Raw genomic sequence first — 19,009 nt, 5'->3', positions numbered from 1 at the left:
AGTCGCTGGGCCAGGTTTTTACTAGCCTTGAGCCTCAAGCCACTGTCCTGCCCCTCACAAGCAATTAAGACACTAGAAAGACAGAAACACACATAACCCCTAGTCAGCAGTTCCGTGATGTGTTGACCTCTTATGCTGGCTAGGCAGAATGTTCCTGACTGAACGAATGTCCACTTCGGGCGGTCCAAGGCTATGGGCTCAAAATACTTGGCGACATACTGACCATATATCCAAATTCCAGACACAGCAATTAGGCTTGTAGCTTCCCAGAGAACCCAGACGCAACTAAGAGCCTCAATAGGGCTCCGCCCCCAGCTTGTGTCCCAGCATGCCCTGCGCTGCGGCCTGGGGCGGGACTTCCGGTACAAGTGCCGGGAGTTCCGCGACCGGAGAAGCGTGATGCGCGAGTGGTCGCCTGGACGACGGAGCAGGCTGTGGAGAGCGTAGAGAGACCTAGCAGGTGAGGATTAGCGGGCCACATCTAGCAGGCGTTTTGTCCAGGAGGAGGGGCGTGGAAACCGGTGCTGGAGTGGCCACTACCCTGCCGGAGCGGAAGCACGGAGCCCCGCTGACATCCGGCAGCTGGTGAGACGCAAGGCCGGGTTTGAACAGTGCTATGCGGCCACCCCTGGCTTATTGAATCCAGCCACGATGGGTGCATTGGCCCCAACTTTCTTGCCCCGAGTCAGATTATGCCCTTAGAAGGGACAGGCAGAAAGGTGACTCTGATGTCAGTAAAGGCTGCCTGTGGCTCCCAACTCAGGACTTGAACATGTGACTTTTTCTTCTTTCACGTGGGCAACGCGGAGGATTAGGAGGGGAGCGGTAGACTTCCTGCTGCCTCAACCAGGAGGCCAGTGGCAACGGTTATTGCTAGGTGTGCAGATCTGGCTACCTTTAGAAGTTTGGTTGACAAACGTTCCCAGTGCAAGTAAGGCGTCTTGTTCCGGAATCAGGCAAGGCTGCTGTCAACATTTCAGGAAGAAGCCAATCTAGGAGCAGGATGTACCTCTTCATTTCTGTCTCTGGGTGTGAACTGTGTTTGATTTTTGTTTGAAACGGGATCTCACTAATGGCCTGAAACTCGGAGATCTGCTTGCCTGTGTCTCCCAAATGCTGGGATTAAAACACTCAGCTTTCCAGGTTTTGTTTGTTTGTTTGTTTGTTTGTTTTGGAGACAAAGTTTGTTTGTGTAGCCCTGGCTTTCCCGGAATTCGTTCTGTAGAACAAGAGGGCCTCTGACTCAGATCCACCTTCCTCTACCTACTGATTTCTGTGATTAAAGGCCTGTACCACCACGCCCAACTTCCACACTTAGCTTTTTATCGTTATTATATTTGTTTATTTACTCATGGGTATGCCACGGTGTGGTGGGTGAGTGGAAAAGGTATGAGGGAAGCCTGGAGGAGGGTCTCTCCACCATGTGGTTCCTGGGACTAAATTCAGTTCATTAGGCCTGTGGGCAAGTGCCTTTCTCACCCACCTGAGATTGTATTTTCTCTAATAGTCTTTCATCCTTCTCAATTTCCTTTGCCCTCAAACTCTGCCCTCAAACAGTGTATCCAAGAAAAAGTCTCCTTTATGCTTTAGCAGACAGTTGCTCAGCGTCAGGCAGCACTGTATGCCAGGTGCTGTTCTTAAAAGATAGATCAGGGAGCAAGCGAAGCCTTACTGTGAAGGCTAGCCATTCCACACCATGTAGAGCACCTGCAGCAGTGGTCAAGGGTTTAGATCACAGGCTGAACTTCTTTTGCTCTGCACTTCCTGTACTTGGTGATCAGTGGGCACCCGAGGGAATAAAATCCACACAGGTGAACTGTGTTACCTATGCTGGTGGTAGTCTCAGAGAAAGCAGGGTCATTTTCAGGTGTTGAGTCAAGAGCAGGAGTTCTTGGGTGTAAAAAGAGTGTCAGCTTGTAGGAATTTAACCTCAGGGCATCCCTAAGTTGATTTTGAGCCTGAGTTTTTGTCTGGGTAGCCCACTGCCTGCATCTGAACGGGCTCCTGCCATCTCCAACAAGTGTCTGAAGGAGGGTGAGATCCAAGCACACTCAATATCTCATGTTTCATAATACTCTGAAAGCAGGCCAAAGCCATGGACATAGACTCTGAGAGAGAGAAAATAACACAGGAGATCCAAGAGCTCGAAAGGATTTTGTATCCTGGATCCTCCAGCATCCCCTTGGAGGTCTCGGATTCCAGTCTCAGTTCGGACTCTGAAGCAGGTATGCCCATGTGCCTGGGCTAGTATGGCATGGCTAGAACAGCTGTGTGTACTCTTTAGCTATATTAGGCTGTGGACTACTCTGGCTAGACTGTTTCTTGTCCAAACTGTCCTTTGCATTTCCATCAGCAAGAAAATTTCTCTCAGGCCTGCTGACTATATGTGGGATCCTGGTGGGAAGGAAGGCCGGAGTTCAGTCTGTCAGCTTGACTAGTCTCCATGGCCCAGGCACCCAGAATTATTTTTCCCTGAGATTATTATATAGCCCTTCAGTGGGACCCTGTTGTGAACGTTCGTTCTTACATGCAATGTAACCATGCTCCCACTCCAACATAGTATGCTTGTGTTTCTTATAGGTTTCGTGCCTGATGAGAACTTGGAAATTGCTGGTGCCCCCATCCTGGTAATTGTTGCTTATGAGGCTGGGCTGCTGGATCATATCTGCTACCCCCTTCCAAACTGGCCCAAGAGGGGCTTGGTTTGCATCCTTGTTGGTTTTCCTACAACTACAGCTTATTTATTGTAAAAATAAGCCCTCACAAAGTACTCCCTTATTTCTGTAGTGCTAGAGATGGAATCAATCCAGGGCTCATATGCACTCTACCACTAAGCTGGATACAAATTATTATCCAAACTAAAGTTTATCCACAGAAGTACCCACTCTAATAGGCTGGTGACTACAACTGCTGGCCTTTCTTGAGCTCACACTAAAAGCATCAGATGTGGGAGGCAGCATACTGTGTATCTGGGACCTGCTCCACAGCTAACCTGTTGTACTTCTGTTTCCTAGTCTGCACAGTGGTCACCGTAGATGACGTAGAAAAACACCGACATATCTGTTCATACCAGTGTTGCTAACCATGCTTTGTTCATTTTGAGAATTTTGTTTGGAGAAATTTTTACAGTTTGGTTATTTTCTTACCAAGCAAATGAGAGTAGAGTTCCTTGTGTTTAAGGACTGTGTGTCTGCTCAATAGACACAGCTCTGTAATCATTGGACATTTGGCAATCTCAGGTTTTGACACTGATGACTGGCTATGAGGGAGTTTCCTTGCTGAGATCTGACACTTGAGATGTTGCGGGTGAGGCAAAAAAAAGTTGCTCTGAAGTTTAGGCTTCACAGATGTCTGTTGTAAAAAGAAAAAAAAAAAAAAAAAAGGAAGCTGCTTGCTATGGTACACCAACCCCCAATTCCAGCATACACTTTACAAGCAGATCTTATGTAGTTGATTTGGAAAGATGTATATACTCCACCTTGAAGATAATGGGCTATGTTTAACACCCCTCTGGTAGGGTTCCACATTCAGTGGCCTTATACTAGTGGTACCTTGGTGCCTCAGTGTCCCTTGTGGGCTTAATCTTGAGCTTGGCAACAAGGAGGGGGTTGCCTATGTTCTGTCTCTTTGCTGTTTCTGGCTCCTAACCAGGAAGAAGAAAGGTGGAGTGAGGCTAGCAATGATGAGGAGGACCCAAAGGACAAAGCTCTTCCTGAAGACCCTGAGACATGTCTGCAGCTAAATATGGTCTACCAGGAGGTGATCCGAGAGAAGCTGGCAGAGGTTAGCCAGTTGCTAGCCCAGAACCAGGAGCAACAGGTAAGAGAGCCTTCTCAAGGCCGGTATAACCTCCTGACACTCAGTGCCCCAAGTTCCCTGGACGGGGCTCAGGTGGATTTGCTCACCACCACCTGTCCTCTTCCTCTACCTGGCCCACTAATGGCGTGCGTTTGTCTCAGGAGGAGATCCTGTTTGATCTGGCTGGGACCAAATGTCCCAAGGTAAAAGATGGCAAAAGCCTGCCCTCTTACATGTACATAGGCCACTTCATGAAGCCATACTTCAAGGACAAGGTCACTGGAGTGGTGAGTAGTAAAGATCCCTCTCTCAGCAGCTGGTTGAGTGTTCTGGGGGGAAGGGGCTCTCTTCTCCACAGCCTATTGTGAGCACTTGTGAGTTCCCTTTGGGTTAACATTCTCCATCATCCTTAAAACTGCCTCTTCCTCTGAGCTATGTTTCCCTAAAATAGAGTCACAGCATTTAGTCAGTAGTATAGATCTGAAACTTTGCTGATGGCCTTGCATGCACATCATCTTCATAGAGTCTCTGGCCACTTCCTTGTACTGACTATACTACCTCATGTTCCGAGTTTTTCACTCAGTAGTAGCTTGTAGTCAGAGGTCTTGAGCCTGGCCCTGCTCAAGGAGGGGGGTAGGAGGGAAGATTTTGAGTCTTCCTCTTTGGAGGGTGAATGTGGTTGGTGTGCCATGTCCTAACACTGTACCCTCTTACAGGGGCCTCCTGCCAATGAAGACACACGAGAGAAAGCTGCCCAAGGAATCAAGGCCTTTGAACAGCTCTTGGTGACCAAGTGTAAGAGTCTAAGCAGGCCTTAGACTGCCGTGGAAACTGCAGAGGGCATTCCCACAGCCTGACATCTTCGAGGCATATGCTATAATTCTCAGGCCTGTCCTTCCTATGACATCATGTACTCCTTTAGGCTTTTGTCACTGGGACTGGCCACTTACAATTTGCCTTTGCAGTGCTGAGTGTGGTGCAGGCTAGGCCACACATACAGCCCTTCCCTAATCTAGCTATTCTCAGAACCCCTAATCCTGAAAGACTACCTTCAAGTGGAGGATGGATTCATGGGCTGGAAGGTGTTCTGGCTAGCTGCCCTACTTGCATCCAGAGATGTAGCCATTGCCTTTCTGGAGCGGGGAACAGGGGTAGGCTAGGGCTGAAGAGCAGATTCAATGGATATGTATGTCTGGAGGAAGCAAAGTCTCATGGCATCCCCTCACTATTTCTACTTCCTCAGGGAAGCACTGGGAGAAAGACTTGCTCCGGAAATCTGTAATGAGTGACCGCCTGCAACGCCTGCTTCAGCCCAAGTTGCTGAAGTAAGTCTGGAAGCAGGTCATCAAAGCCTTCCCCATATTTGAAAGCCAGGCAGCTGTGGGGCTAGTGAAGTTTATCTTATCACATGACCAAAGGGCATCAGGCAGTATCTGATGTGAGTATGCAATGAAAGGCATTATCATTTTGATAAATTACCACCATCAATATTGAGCCCATAAGTCCACAGGTGGCTGGTACCCTCTGGCCCAGCTCCAAGAGACATCCACTCTGGTGTGCTGACAATTGGTGCTCAATATTGATGGTGGGAATGGCAGTTTTCCTGAAGGCTGAGAGACAGCTCTTCCTTCCCAGCCAGTTCTGTTTGCTGTTAGCAGTTGCTGCAGAGCTAAGTCAGACTTGCCTGAGATGTCTGTGTCCTGGAAGCCAAGATTTAGAAGAGAATCCAGGCTCTGAAATACAGGCAGCTACCGCCTACCTCTGCAAACAACCTGGCAATTCCTTCCCTGATTGGTGCTAGTCTGATGGTAGGGGTACCCCAGAGGTGGTGTCAGGGCTTCCCTTATGGTAAAGGACCAAGGCAGGTGAGAGAGCATATTCCTATACAGGCTTCCCAATATTGAGCTCTGAGACTTCGAGAAAGGACAGGAGCAGTTCAGAGAACAGGGCTTGAGCTTACATGGTACATCCCATGCATGACTCTCCTCCACTCTGTCTTCCCTGCAGGCTTGAATACTTACATGAAAAGCAGAGCCGAGTCTCCAGTGAGTTGGAGAGGCAGGCCCTGGAGAGGCAGGTTAAGGAAGCAGAAAAGGAGATTCAGGACATCAAGTAAGCCAGGGCCTGCTAGGTCTTGGGAATAGCTGCAGGCCTTGCATGGTACCAGCTCCTGTCCTTTCTGTTAGCCAGCTCACAGAGGAAGCTTTGCTGGGGAACCGGCTAGACAGCCACGACTGGGAGAAGATTTCCAACATTAATGTAAGTCAAGCAGACCTAGGTGTCCACAGCTGCAGTAGTGCTTCTAAACCAAGTGTAGGTGGGAACTGGGTGGTGGTGAAGCCTTCCATCCCATGTGTCTTAATCCACAATAAAGTCTGCAGTCAAGTATGCCTAGCAGTTGGAACTGGCAAAGGACTTCATGTGACTCTCCCCAACAGACAAAGTACCCCTCCTGAGATGGACAGTCTTTACTGCCATTTGTCTGCACAAATAAGTCCACTTAATTAATAGTCACAGAAGCCACTGCCTGGCATCCAGTGGCAACCCATCCAGGAGCTATGTCTTTGTTATGGTTGGCATCAGCAACCCCTCTGAAGGCTATGTTCTCATGGGTGCAGTTTGAAGGACGCCGCAGTGCAGAGGAGATCCAGAAGTTCTGGCAGAGTTCTGAGCACCCAAGCATCAACAAGCAAGAGTGGAGCACAGAGGAGGTAGAGCAGCTGAAAGCCATCGCTGCCAAACACAGCCACCTGGAGTGGCATTTGGTTGCAGAGGAACTAGGGGTAAGCACTGGGACCTTGGAAGCTGGGAGGACATGGGCCTCTGGGCTTGGAGTAGAGCTCAGTCTCATGCTGTGTAGTTTGGTACACATTAGAAATTGATTTGTTTGGCAAATCGTGCTTTTAAAGGAAATAATTTGTCTCTCACCTTCTTAACTTTAAATTCCATCTTGTCTGGTAAAAATGTCGCCTTTTACTTCATTTCTTTGGTTTTTGTTTGCTGGAAAGAAAAGCCTAGAAGCAAACCATAGCTGAGCACTTAACACATCTAGCGCCATGAGTCCTATGACTAGAGAGCTGGCTCCAATAGAGTAAGTCTACTGGAAAAGCCTTTCTATGAGGGATGAGTGATAGGACCAGTGCAACAGCAGTGTCACGTGGCTGGAGCTTATCTGCTGGTACTCCTTTCATAGGTTGTGCCCCTCATCCCAGCCCTATGGCTATCCTCATCAAAGGCTCTACATGGGCTGCATTAGAGCCTGAGACTTAGAGGGATACCTGTGAAAGGCTTTGAGAGGCATTTTTACAGCATTTTTTTCCATCCTTCTAGGAACTAGCAGTGTGGTTTGGACATCTATCTGAGTCAGCTGCCACAAGGATTTCCTTGCTGTTTTTAAGATAGTGCATTACTCTTAGTCCAGGCTGGCCTGGACTACACAGTGTAGCACATGCTGGCCTCAAACGCTTGTGCTTCGGGCTCCCAAATGCTGGCATTAGCAATATAGCCATCTATAGCCAAGTGTTGTTTGTTTTTGTAAGCCAAAGAGCCCTCTCCGGGCTGCTCCTTTCCTGGGTCCCCACCATGGTCTAGCAAATTATGACCCTACAGGAGCCTGAAGGAGGAGAGCTCCATTGTACATAGTGGTACCTGTGGCTCAGGCCTGTCTGTCTTCTAGAAGCATTTGAAGGGCTGTTCTGGGTATCTGTGTGTGCAGTGATGCCCATTTGTTTCTGTTTGGCCTTGGGCAGACAAGCCGCAGTGCCTTCCAGTGCCTGCAGAAATTCCAGCAGTACAACAAAGCCTTGAAACGCAAAGAATGGACAGAGGAGGAAGACCACATGCTCACCCAGCTGGTCCAGGAGATGCGCGTTGGGAACCATATCCCATACCGCAAGAGTAAGCACACCACACCAAAAGGCATCTTCCAGGTGTTGAGCTGCTCCAAGCCATAGTAGCCTACGGTTCCAGGTGCCTGGAAGCAGAGACTTGCAGAAGAGTTTACCATTGTACTAAGGAGAAGTGGGAGGGGGAGTGAAGGTCCTGATGACCACAGTGATTCCTCTCTGTAACTTAATGGGAAGCCTCTCTGTCCCTGCTTATTGCCTGCTAGGATAGATGAGTTCCAGTCTTCTCTGTCCCCAGTTGTCTACTTCATGGAAGGGAGAGACTCCATGCAACTGATCTACCGTTGGACCAAGAGCTTAGATCCCAGCCTGAAAAGGGGACTCTGGACCCCAGAGGAAGATGCTGTAAGTTTGGCACCCAGAGAAAAGTGTCCCAGGAAGTTTGCCTAGTTGTCCTAAGTGTAATCATTTGCCCTTCATAGCTGAGAGACCTCAGGGTGGGGAGGGTATGGCTATGTTGTAGAGGCATTGTCTGTTTGCTTCTTTCCTGCAGAAGTTGCTTCAAGCTGTCGCCAAGTATGGGGCGCAGGACTGGTTTAAAATCCGGGAAGAGGTGCCAGGTAGGAGCGATGCCCAGTGCAGAGACCGGTGAGTGCCCGCACTGGCTGAAGGAGTGGCTTGCTTGAGTCATGCTTCTACAGGCTAAGTGACAGCAGCCCAACAGTGATACGTCCACAGGGGCTTTCCATACTGCAGTTGGCACTATTGGGAAGGAGGACTTTCGTCTTTCTGTTGTCCAACAGGAGTCAAATGCTAGTGGCAACTCTTACAGGTGTCCTTCCACATTGCTGGTGGGAAGGTCCCCAGCAGGCTACTGGGATTCTCTCCTTTTCTCCCTAGTTTTTTTTCAGTGGTTTATTCAGATATAGTTCACTTTAACTTGTTAATGTAAATCACTTTGATCACCCTACAAAGAATTACACACAAAACCCCACAGAATCCTGTTTGAAACAGGCAAAGGTATTTCACACATGTATGGAGCTGTTTAAAACATGCATGCACACACGCATGCATGCACAGTAACAAGTGTTGGGGGGCAGGGGACTCAGCAGAACACAGCCTCCAGAGAAACCAGAACATGAGGCATCATTGTGCTGGGGGCAGTGTAGTCTGTACCTGCAAAATTTAAGCATCCCAAGCAGGAGTTCTTGTATTGGACAAGAATGTTAGTAGGCTAGGCACATGGCTGTAATCTCAGAACTTGGGGAGGCAGAGGCAGACTAAATCCAGAATAGCAAACCCTTTTGTGACACCCCCCCCCAAAAAAAATGTTTATAGAACATCCTTCATTGTCAGAAAGTGTAGGGTACAAATTTGGAGTTCTGACATTTGCAAGGAAGGGCAATCTGATAGAGGTTGATAGATGTACATTTGGATAAAAGGTACACAAGCCTTGAAAATTTGGACGAGTGTTTATCAAGACATGCTCATTTCCTTCAAGTCAGTGACTCTTGTATTTGGCTTTTGGGGGAGCTGCCGGACTTTGTGTGAAGTGTCTCTCTTTTGTATTTCCCAAAAGCAGCATGTGAGGCTTTCTAACACTCACCCCAGCATTCATTTCTGTTGTCACTGTCTCTGTGGCTGCACCCTTTCAAATGCCCATGGAGTGGACTCTCACAGTCTCACCACATAGCAGCCCCTTGTGGTTAACTGTTGAGCTTCTTTGCTGGTGACTGCTGGCTTCTTACACGTGTACATCTCTTTGGGGAAACATCTGTTAAGTCCATTGCCTGGTTTAAACTGTCTTTGCATTACTGGCTTTTGAGGGCTCTTAATGAGTTCCAAATGCAAGTCCTACTAGTCAGATGCAGAATTTGTATAGTACTCCTGTCTATGGCTTATCTCTTCTTTCTTGAAGCTCCCTTAAAGCAGTGGCTCTCAACCTGCGGGTCGCAACACCTTGGTGGGAAGGGTGACCCCCTTTCATGGGGGTCTCCTAAGACCATCAGAAAACACAGATATTTACAAGTCATAACAGTAGCAAAATTTGTTATGAAGTATCAATAAGAAATAATTGTATGATTGGGGGTCACCACAACATGAAGAACTTTATTAAGGGGTCACAGCATTAGGAAGGTTGAGAACCACTGCCTTAAAGCATGAATTTTTTAAAATGTGCTGAGAAGTGGTAGCACATGACTTTAATCCCAGTATTCAGGAAGCAGAGACAGGTGGCTCTCCAAGTTCAAGGCCAGCCTGTTTTACAGAATGAGTTTCAGGACAGAAAAAAAAAAATTTTTTTTTTAACATTTGCTGAAGTCCAGCTTCTTTTATTAATTAATTAATTAATTTTTGCTTGTGATTATTATTCTAAGAAATAGTTGGCAAAAGCAGGAGTGCTGTGAAGGGTTCTTAGCACCTAAAATGTCCCTCTGTTTCCATACCATTTTCAGCTACATCAGAAGATTACATTTCAGCTTGAAGAAGGGACGATGGAATGCAAAAGAAGAGCAACAGCTGATCCAGTTAATAGAAAAGTATGGTGTTGGTGAGTTGTTGGGCACTACCAGTTGCTACTGGCCCTGATGATACTGTGAATTCTTGCAGCCCATCTGGAGACTCCATCTGCTCAGATTCCAGGCTTCTGCCTCATTCCAGTCTTCCCAATGGCAAATACTCTTCTGTTTTGTTTTGTTTTGTCTTGGTTATGGGGATGGATTCGGAATCCAGGACCTTGCTCTGGGTAGGCAAACAAAGCCTATAAAACATAAGGTGGAAAGCATTGAGCATTACCCAATTCTTACCTCTGGCCTCCGTGTTCACATGCACACACATGTACCTGCCATCATTGTGTCACCAATATTGTCACAGTCATGCTAACATTTGGGAATCTTCTGGTTCTCCTTCCCCTTGGCTTCAGAGGCTGCCTTGCTATCTGTGCAGAGGGGCCTCTAGGATATTTAGTCAAATCTTTTTGTTTGGTTTTGTTTTACCAAGACAGGGTTTCTCTGTAGCCCTGGCTGTTCTGGAACTCACTCTGTAGACCGGGCTGGCTTCAAATTAAGATCCTTCTTCCTCCGCTTCCCAAGTGATGGAATTAAAGTGTGAGCCACTGTGCCCGGCTTCACTCAAATCTTTTGTCACTATCATTTGCAGTCTTTCTCAGTTTTTTTTACTACCAAGTCAGCCAAGTGTTTATAACTAAATCTTGCTGATATTGGTGATACCTCCAATAAAAAAAGCAAATTATGGTTCAGGGATACACAAAACACAGAAGAGATTTTGGTCACCTGTTGTCATACTGCCCCATATGTGTAACTTGCAGTGTGCCTCTGCAGTACTCTGAACAGAGCATTGGCAGTGTCTCTGTAGACCTTTGTGCAGCAGATGCACTGAGGCCTAGAGTGACTCCCTTTCAACCCTTGTGTGCCAGTAGCACACTTCCTCAAGGGGCTTCTCAGCCCTGAGATTCAGATGCTGCCAAACACAGGTGCTCTGACAGAGCACGTGAGGGAAGACCATCCTGATGACCAGCCTCTGTCCTAGAGGCTGGACAAGTGTGGTTGTTTTTACAGGTCATTGGGCAAGAATAGCTTCTGAACTGCCCCATCGGTCAGGCTCCCAGTGTCTGAGCAAGTGGAAAATCTTGGCCAGGGTGAGACATTTCTTTCTGTGTATATGCTTTGCTTGAGCTCAGATGAAAGGGCCATAACCTGTGGGAGAGCTTGGGCAAGATGAGGTATAGTGGGGTCAGGGGAATGCACAGGTTTTGGCCCTTGCATGTCCTCTTCTAGAGGTCCAGGGCAGAGGGAGACCATACCTCAGCAGCAGTGTGCCCTGTCCCTGGAGCACACACTGTTCATGTCTCTGTTCATGCCTGGGACCTCTCCTTAAGGCTATCCTACATGTCTTACCCACATGGTTGGGTAGCTGAGATCTGAAGCAGCCCCATTCCTCCCCTCAGAAGAAGCAGCATTTCCAGAGGAGGAAAAGGCAGAAGCCTCATCACAGTAGCCAGTGGAGCTCTAGCAGCAGCAACAGCAGTGGCAGTGAGGTCTATGACAGCAGGAGCAGCAGCAGCAGCAGCAGCAGCAGTAGTGAAGACTCAGATGTGGAGCCAGAGGAGTCTCTGGAGAATGGCAGAGCACTGGATCCTCAACAGTACAGAGTGCCAGACATTGACCTGTGGGTTCCGACCAGGCGGGTTACCAGCCAGTCACAGAGAGAAGGGACGGGGTGCTACCTAGCACATCCTGCTGTTCCCTCCTACACTCCTGATACCACTCAAAGTCACCACAAGAAAGGTTCCACCACAGTCTCTGCTCCTGAGATAAGCCAGCTGCAGATGCCCTGTGAGACCCACGGCACTGTTCCAAAAGGGGTCCAGTTCCTACGCTTACCGGACACTCGCCTAGCAAGTGTGAAGGACCCTACCTGCAAGGTGGGCCCCAGTGCACCCTAGTATGTGAGCAAGGGGAAGTGGTGGGTATTCTGTGTGCAGTCTGGGCAGTTGGGTTTCTGACCTGGCAATAGCTGTGTCCTCTTGTTCACTAGAACGTGTTACTTAGGGCTGGTTTCAGGGTTGCACAGTAGCAGTGGCCTTCATAGGAATTACGGCCTCCATTGTCCCTCCGTCATTTGCTTTAAAAGCTTTAAGGACATTGCTTCAGGGCACATCTGAGTGGGCAGTTTCCCACCTGCAACTGGTGTGAGCCCCTGTGGTGTTTTTAGGCAGTGTTAGTCCAACGTGGAGGGTCATATGCATCTACCTAAACCCCCTCTGTCCTCAGAGTTGGGGCCTGGGGCCTGATGCAGCTCTGGCAGTGGCTGGAACAGCCTTTGGGCTATGTAGGCTACTCTGCTGCTCTGCCCTGGGGGTTACTGGAGGTAACAGTCAATTCAGCCATGGTTCTGCCTGATCTGTGGGCCAGAACATCACTTAGAGAGGGAGAAGCCAGGCCCTACTTGAAGACCACAGAGTTCTTTGCCAAATAGCAAGTGGTGTTCATACTGTATGCTATAGAGTCTCACAGGAGGTGTTAATCTGTACAGTGACAGGCCTGCATCAGGTCCTGCTGTAGCCAGCCTCACAGAGTCTCTTTTAATGTACAGCATGTGTTGAAAGTGCCCCTAGAGAAAATGCTGAAGTTGATCAGGACTCGCCCAACCATCCAGAGCCACACACTGGTGAAGGAAAGACTGAGGCAGCCACCCCTGCCTAATTCACGCTCAGGATCTGACCCTGGTGACAGTGTGGCTGGGCTTCATCTACGGCGGCCGTGGTATGGAGCTCTCCAGAATAAACAGAGACGCAAGAGACAGGCTCTGCACTGCAGGCTTCTTAAGCACAGGCTTCTGCTGGCTGTGATACCCTGGGTTGGTGATACCAACCTGTCCTGCGCACAATCTCCCCGGAGACCTGCAGCAGTGCAGACTCAAGGTACTTGCAAGGCTCTTTGGGAGCTTCCTGGAGCCGGGTGGGAGCAGGCAGTGGAAATGCTTCACCTTGTGGCAGGGTGGTCCATAGGGGAGTGTCTGAACCCGTCCTTTGGAGGGGAAGGTCCATGAAGGACAGATAGGATTATCCCTTAAGGTTTGAGAATAAATAGTTGGGCCACCCTTTTCTCCTTGCTCTTGTGAAGCAAGGGCCAGCTGGATTTGGGGTGGTGATGAGAGGCCCTGCCTTCTGCTTTTTGAGGTAGTGTGGTGCTCTAAGGCTGCTCTGCCACACAGTGTTGGGGATTCTTTTCGAGGGTAGTTTCAAAACTGGAGCCACTTTGCACTTTGCCCTTGTCCTCTAGCTGATCGCATCAGGATGCAATTAGAGTGTGCCCACCTGGCCAGCACGCCAGTGTTCACATTGTTTATTCAGGTAAGCCCCCAGCAGAGTGCTGTCTGCTTTGTTCTGTTCTTCTGGTGAAAATTTGAAGCTTGTAGTAGGTTGACACATTACAGTCACTATATTTTGGATCTTTGAAAGCAGTCTCCTGGTAATCTGCAGCTTTCAGCAGATTAATGTGAAAGGGATCTTTGGCTCTTTGGCATTTACTATCCATTGAGTTAAGCAATGACTTAGAAAAGAGACGAGCGCCTGGACCCCAGGTCTAAGATGAGGAAGAGACAGCCCTGGGATGTGATAGGAACTTGGGTTGGGTCCCACTGGAAGAAGGGATAGCAGCATGGAGTCCAAGCTGGAGGCTATGAAACAGTCATGACCTCCCTGGGCAGTCAGAAGCTTTAGGCATTTGAATCTACTAGGATAGCCATTGACAGGGCTACTTTCCATGTCCTTGACCTTGGGCCTGGCCCAGTGCATGGTAGAGCAAGGAGGTTCTTATTCTCAGATCTCTCAGCTCTTACAGATTGATACTGCAGGCTGCATGGAGGTGGTTCAAGAGAGGAAAACTCAGGCATCTATATTGCTCCAGCCTGGTACCCAGAACCCACAGCCACACCTTGTGCAGGTAACACATCTGGGGACAAAAAGTGAGGACAAACTGGGTACGGTGGCATATGCCATTAATTCCAGCACTTGGAAGGCAGAAACAGGTGGATATCTGAATTCAAAACCAACCTGGTCTGCATAGTGAGTTTTAAGCCAGCCTGGCCCACGTGAGACCCTGCCTCAAAAGAGTAGTGAGAACAAATACCACCCAACCCCAACCCTAACCCCTGTCCCAGAGTGACCCAGGGTCAGCGTCTCAACCTTTCCTTGCAGGGGCAATTCCCAGGCATTTCCATAGAAAAGTGTAGCTCTCCCACTGAACAGCCCCTACCGTACCTTCTCCAAGGGTAGAAGGTAGGCTATGGGTGGGCAGGCCAGCTGTAAGCCCTGGTCTCTGCACGTCCCTAATACCATCTGTCTACGAACCAAACTCATGAGCCCACGGTTTTGGGGAGGCATCACTTGGAGCCCTATCACCTGAGAAGACAGTGAACCAAAATAGAACAACCCATAATCCCCACACTGTCCAGTGATAACCTGATAAGCTCTGGCCAAGCAGCTTTTAGTGGAGCTGTACTGAAAGCCTACAACAGCAGCTGTTATCCTTTCCTAAGACCCCCAAGGTTAGTGCAGATGGGTGGGCTCCCAGAATTACAGGGGGTGGTGAGTGGGAAGAAGTGGTGGCATCCAGCAGAAATTCTACAGGCCGACTCTCCTTTTTTCACAGGCGTCCTCCAGTGCCAAGAACAGCACAGGTACCAAATGCTACATCTCTCTCTTATGGTGGGAAATGCCATGCATTTGCACCACAGCCTCTAAACAGCACAACCAGCGGCCTTGGGAATACACTAGAAGGGCCTGAAATTGCTTTGCCTTTCACCTTCCAGTTCCCAGTAGGGACTCTAGGGGTCCTGTTTTTGAGGATGCTAGAGATTTAGAAGCTAGTCTTTCATAGTTTGTTAGTAGTAGACTAGGCTGTCTCTGGCATCTGTCTCTCCCCCTCACTGTTTCTCCTTCTCTTCCCCTCTCCCACCCCTCCCTCTCTCTGTTTCTCTCCTGTTCTCTCTTGAGTTTCTTGGGTTGGGTAGGTTGGGGGCCCATGAGGTGCGCTGGAGCTCCCATGTTGGCTTGCTAGTGTCCTGGGGCACTGAGGTTCTCAACTCTTCCTGTAGGCTGCCTCCTCCCAAGCATGCCGTGTCAGCAAACTGCAAACAGAGCCTGCCACAAAGAGCGTCCACGCCTGGGGTTCTGCAGGACTGAAGCTACCTCCTCCCAAGTTTCTGTAGCAGCCCCACATGGCCTCCGGCCAAAGCCCAAGACTGTATCTGAGCTGCTTCGTGAGAAGCGGCTTCGAGAGTCCCGTGCCAAGAAGGCCACTCAGGCCCTCACTGCCCTCAACAGCCAGCTGCTGATCTCCCCTGTGATCCTCCAGCCTCCTCTGCTGCCAGTCCCCCAAGGTTCCCCAGCAACAGGCCCTGCAACAGCCAGTTTAGAACTCTCTGTACCTGTGGCCCCAGTGATGGTGAGTTCAAGTCCTGGCTCCTGGCAGGTGGCTGGGATCACAACCACAGAGAAGCAGCCCCCCAGCCTGCAAACCATTCCCCTTAATCCTTCCCACAAAGGGACCCAGGTTGCAGCCCCCACTGCTTTTAAGAGCCTGGCCCTAGCGCCCAGGCAGGTTCCCATGAGTTGTCCTCAGAGTGCTCGAGGAGAGTCTCAGGCCTACGCCACACCTCAGGAGCAGGGCCTGCCCAAGGGCCTGCCCATTCTCCCAGCACCCCCCAGCCTCACTCAGCTGTCTGTGCAACCCCTCAGTCTGCCACCAGTTCTTAGCCCACAGGCAAGTGGGCAGCCTGTGGCAACCAAGGCCAGTCTGCCTGTCAACTGGGTTCTCACAACTCAGAAGCTGCTCTCTGTCCCAGTACCAGCTGTGGTAGGCCTCCCCCAGTCAGTGATGACTCCTGAGACCATAGGACTGCCAGCAAAACAGCTACCTTCCCCGACCAAGACTCTAGCTTCCCTGGGGCAGCCTGCAGCCAGTGCAGACACAGGGTCCAAAGGGTCTCAGGGCCGGGAAATACCACCCACATCTGGTCCTGAAAAAAAGGCCTTGGACCTAAGTCTGCTTTCCCAGGAAAGTGAGACAGCCACACTGACATGGCTGAAGGGGTGCCAAGGTGCTTGTGTGCCCCCACTAGGGAGCAGGATGCCCTATCACCCCCCTTATCTGTGCAACTTGAGAGCATTGTCCAACCTCCTCCTCCATAAAAAGGACTTGGAACAGAAGGCTTCCTCTCTGGTGGCCAGTCAGACAGCTGGGGCCCAACCTGATGCTGGGGCCCTACAAGTATCCCTGGGGCTGGTACAGAGGCAATTCCAGGACAACCCAGCCTACCTCCTGCTAAAGACACGTTTCCTGGCGATCTTCTCCTTTCCTGCACTCCTGGCTACTCTGCCCCCCAATGGTGTCCCCACTACCCTGTCACCAGCCATGGCTACGGGTTCTGAGAGTGACAGTGAAGACCTCGGTGATCCGGAGCTCAAGGACAGGGCTAGGCAGCTGGACTGCATGGCCTGCAGAATGCAAGCAAGCCCAGCAGCCACAGACCCTGTAGAGGTAAGGATGCTAGACTGAGCCCCACCTCCCCTATGGCAGGCCCTGCAGTGCCCTCCCTGCCTCTATGTGGCCTGCAGGGAGTGGTGAGCTGGGCAGGTGGAAATTGTGCAAGAGAGAAGGCTATGGGTTTCTGAAAGAGGAGGAAGCTCGTCCTGTCTGCCCAGTTGGGAAAGGGTTTCCTAGTAGAAGTTGCCTCTCCTAGGCTAGGTGTAGCAGGAGAAGGAGGCAGCCTTCTAATATACTCCCACCTCACTCACATACCACACACCCAAAGGTAGAGATTGGCTTGACACGTGACTGTCCGGTGGGCTGTAGGTACACTGGAGGTACTTATCAATTGCCTTTGTTCCTGTTCTTGTGTGTACAGAGTTGCTCCCAGATACCTCTTGCTCACAGAGAGCTTGCCCTGACAAGACAGTACATTTCTCATTGGAGCCTAGGGACAAAATGTGTGGGCCTATTTCCCTGCCTTCCCTGGCTACTCCCAAAGAGCCCTATAAGCCTCTTCCCCTTCAAGGCTTAGATGTGTGGAGCCTTTCCACTCCTTTCCTGGTTGTACTATCCTAGTTCCAGAGTGACCTCCCAGCCCCCATCTCAGGCAGGGTTTCTCTGTGTGATCTTTGGCTGACCTGGACTCACTTATGTAGACCAGGCTGGCCTCAAACTCACAGAGATCCTCCTGCCCCCAAGTGCTGGGATTAAAGGCCTGTGACACCACCCCCAGCTCTTTGGCATATGTTCTTGTCTCTGACTCCATTGGCTTGCACCTCAGCAAGAGAGTGGCTGTTATATAATTGCCTAATGGTTGGAGACCCTACCTGTGGGGCAGAACTGCAGAAAGCTAGGACCTAGCTCCTCCCATGTACCTGTCCTGGCAAAGCATGCCCTAGGAACTGCCTGTCCCTGATGTTTTGGTTGGGGTGGTAGTGGGGGCTGTTTTCAGAGTCCTCCCTTTTCCATTCCCTACCTATCCTGGCTGAGGTCACTCTTAGTTCCCCTGGCCTGGCCTTCTGGTGTTTCAGAGAGTTCCAGGTCCTCATGAGGATTCTGCTCCATCCCACCTGGATACTTCTGATGACCTTGATGTGCTCAGGACTCGACGTGCTCGGCATTCCCGGAAACAGGCTACTGTGAGCAGCAAGGTGAGTCCCTGTGAAAGCTGCCACCCTGCATTCAGAAAGAGGCAGACTTCAGAATATGGGCTCCATCTGCCTGTTCTGGGAAAAAGCTGAGCTGAGGGGAGGATAGTGACATCAAGTCTGAAGGCTGGACTTATGGGGATTCTTAATGATGCTTGTCCTTAGTCCTTCCCTACCTGAAGCCCCATGTTGCTCAGTGTGCCTCTAAGTGTTGGCACTACTCCCCTCTGCCTGCATTTTATTCCCTTCCTCCCTGGAGTATCAGCTTTCAGAAGCACCCTCTTTGCTTTTCTGAGGTGGTACTGCTGTGTCAACATAAGTCTGGGGGTGTTCACCACATGCATAATTACTTTCAGTCTCTGACCACAAGCCCTAGACTGTTTCTAGTCACTATTATCATGACTTGCTTTCATTCTGGGTCCCTGGATCCAAGTCAGCAAGGAAAGCAAGAACGCTGATGGGACTGTGAGGGGTGCTCAGGATGCTCTAATTGGTTTATGAAGAAGCCTCCATAGGTTGTGCTGCCTGTCCTCATAGTCTACTGCCAGCTCAGTCCCTGCCTTTCATCTGTGCAGTCTGTCTAGATGCCTGGGGCCTGATGAAATGCAGGAACTATCAAGAGTATCTCTGTGTTTCAGGACAAGGACTCAAGAGGTCCAGAAACCCATTCTTACACCATACCTGACCAGAAGCCCACAACCCTCTGCAGAAGGAAGCTGTAGGTCTGCAGACTAACCTGTCTATATCAAGCAACAGGGACTCTGATAGCAGTGTCTGTGTGATCACAGGCCTAATTGTTACCAAATGCAAAGCCACATATGTGAAAGAATAAAGTAAATGCCTATTTTTTTACTTAAAAAGCAATGCATAGCCTTTTGTGGTTTTGTCTGGTGCTGGGTACCCACCCAGCATCTGGTGATGTGATTGCCTGCCAATCGAGAGCCTCCCACACCATTGGCTGCCCATGCAGCCCCTGGACTAAGGACTTCACCAGAGAGCAGGGCAAATGGAGAAACAACCCTTCTTCCCATTTCATGAAAACATGTCAACTGGCCTGCACCCATTAGGCAGGGTTCTTAGGATCAGCATCCATTGTAGCAGCAGCACCCTCCTGTGATGGTAGTTTTGTCTTGCATGAGGCCAAGACCCCACTGGTCATCTCCCT

The 19,009-nt window shown here is 49.9% G+C and overlaps 1 protein-coding gene across 7 annotated transcripts; it reads left to right on the top strand.

Annotated features, from left to right (window-relative positions):
- The first annotated feature begins 352 nt into the window (after nt 1-352).
- Nucleotides 353-18,704, top strand: Snapc4 (small nuclear RNA activating complex polypeptide 4). Of its 7 annotated transcripts, none has more exons than XR_009593749.1 (24): nt 368-460; nt 2,084-2,225; nt 2,581-2,627; nt 3,652-3,819; nt 3,960-4,085; nt 4,515-4,593; nt 5,042-5,123; nt 5,806-5,910; nt 5,985-6,057; nt 6,417-6,581; nt 7,548-7,695; nt 7,942-8,048; nt 8,197-8,291; nt 10,097-10,191; nt 11,219-11,298; nt 11,608-12,084; nt 12,756-13,083; nt 13,445-13,515; nt 13,997-14,107; nt 14,816-14,843; nt 15,261-15,610; nt 16,578-16,705; nt 17,728-17,847; nt 18,483-18,500. XR_009593749.1 is itself a non-coding variant. In XM_060389707.1 (24 exons), exons 2-24 carry the CDS (start codon nt 2,096-2,098, stop codon nt 18,564-18,566), a joined length of 3,414 nt encoding a protein of 1,137 aa, XP_060245690.1. In that variant the 5' UTR covers nt 368-460; nt 2,084-2,095; the 3' UTR covers nt 18,567-18,704. The 7 variants fall into 7 exon arrangements, 6 of the variants coding, with proteins under 6 accessions (XP_021496755.1, XP_060245690.1, XP_021496756.1 ...); XM_060389707.1 differs by having other exon boundaries at nt 16,361-16,705; nt 18,483-18,704; XM_021641080.2 differs by having other exon boundaries at nt 353-460; nt 2,087-2,225; nt 15,261-16,705; nt 18,483-18,704.
- Nucleotides 18,705-19,009: the final 305 nt, after the last annotated feature.

This window comes from Meriones unguiculatus, chromosome 8 (genome assembly GCF_030254825.1).
Source record: "Meriones unguiculatus strain TT.TT164.6M chromosome 8, Bangor_MerUng_6.1, whole genome shotgun sequence".
NCBI classification, from domain to species: domain Eukaryota; kingdom Metazoa; phylum Chordata; class Mammalia; order Rodentia; family Muridae; genus Meriones; species Meriones unguiculatus.
Note: the sequence above shows the minus strand (reverse complement) of the source record. Positions and strands in the feature narration are given on the sequence as shown.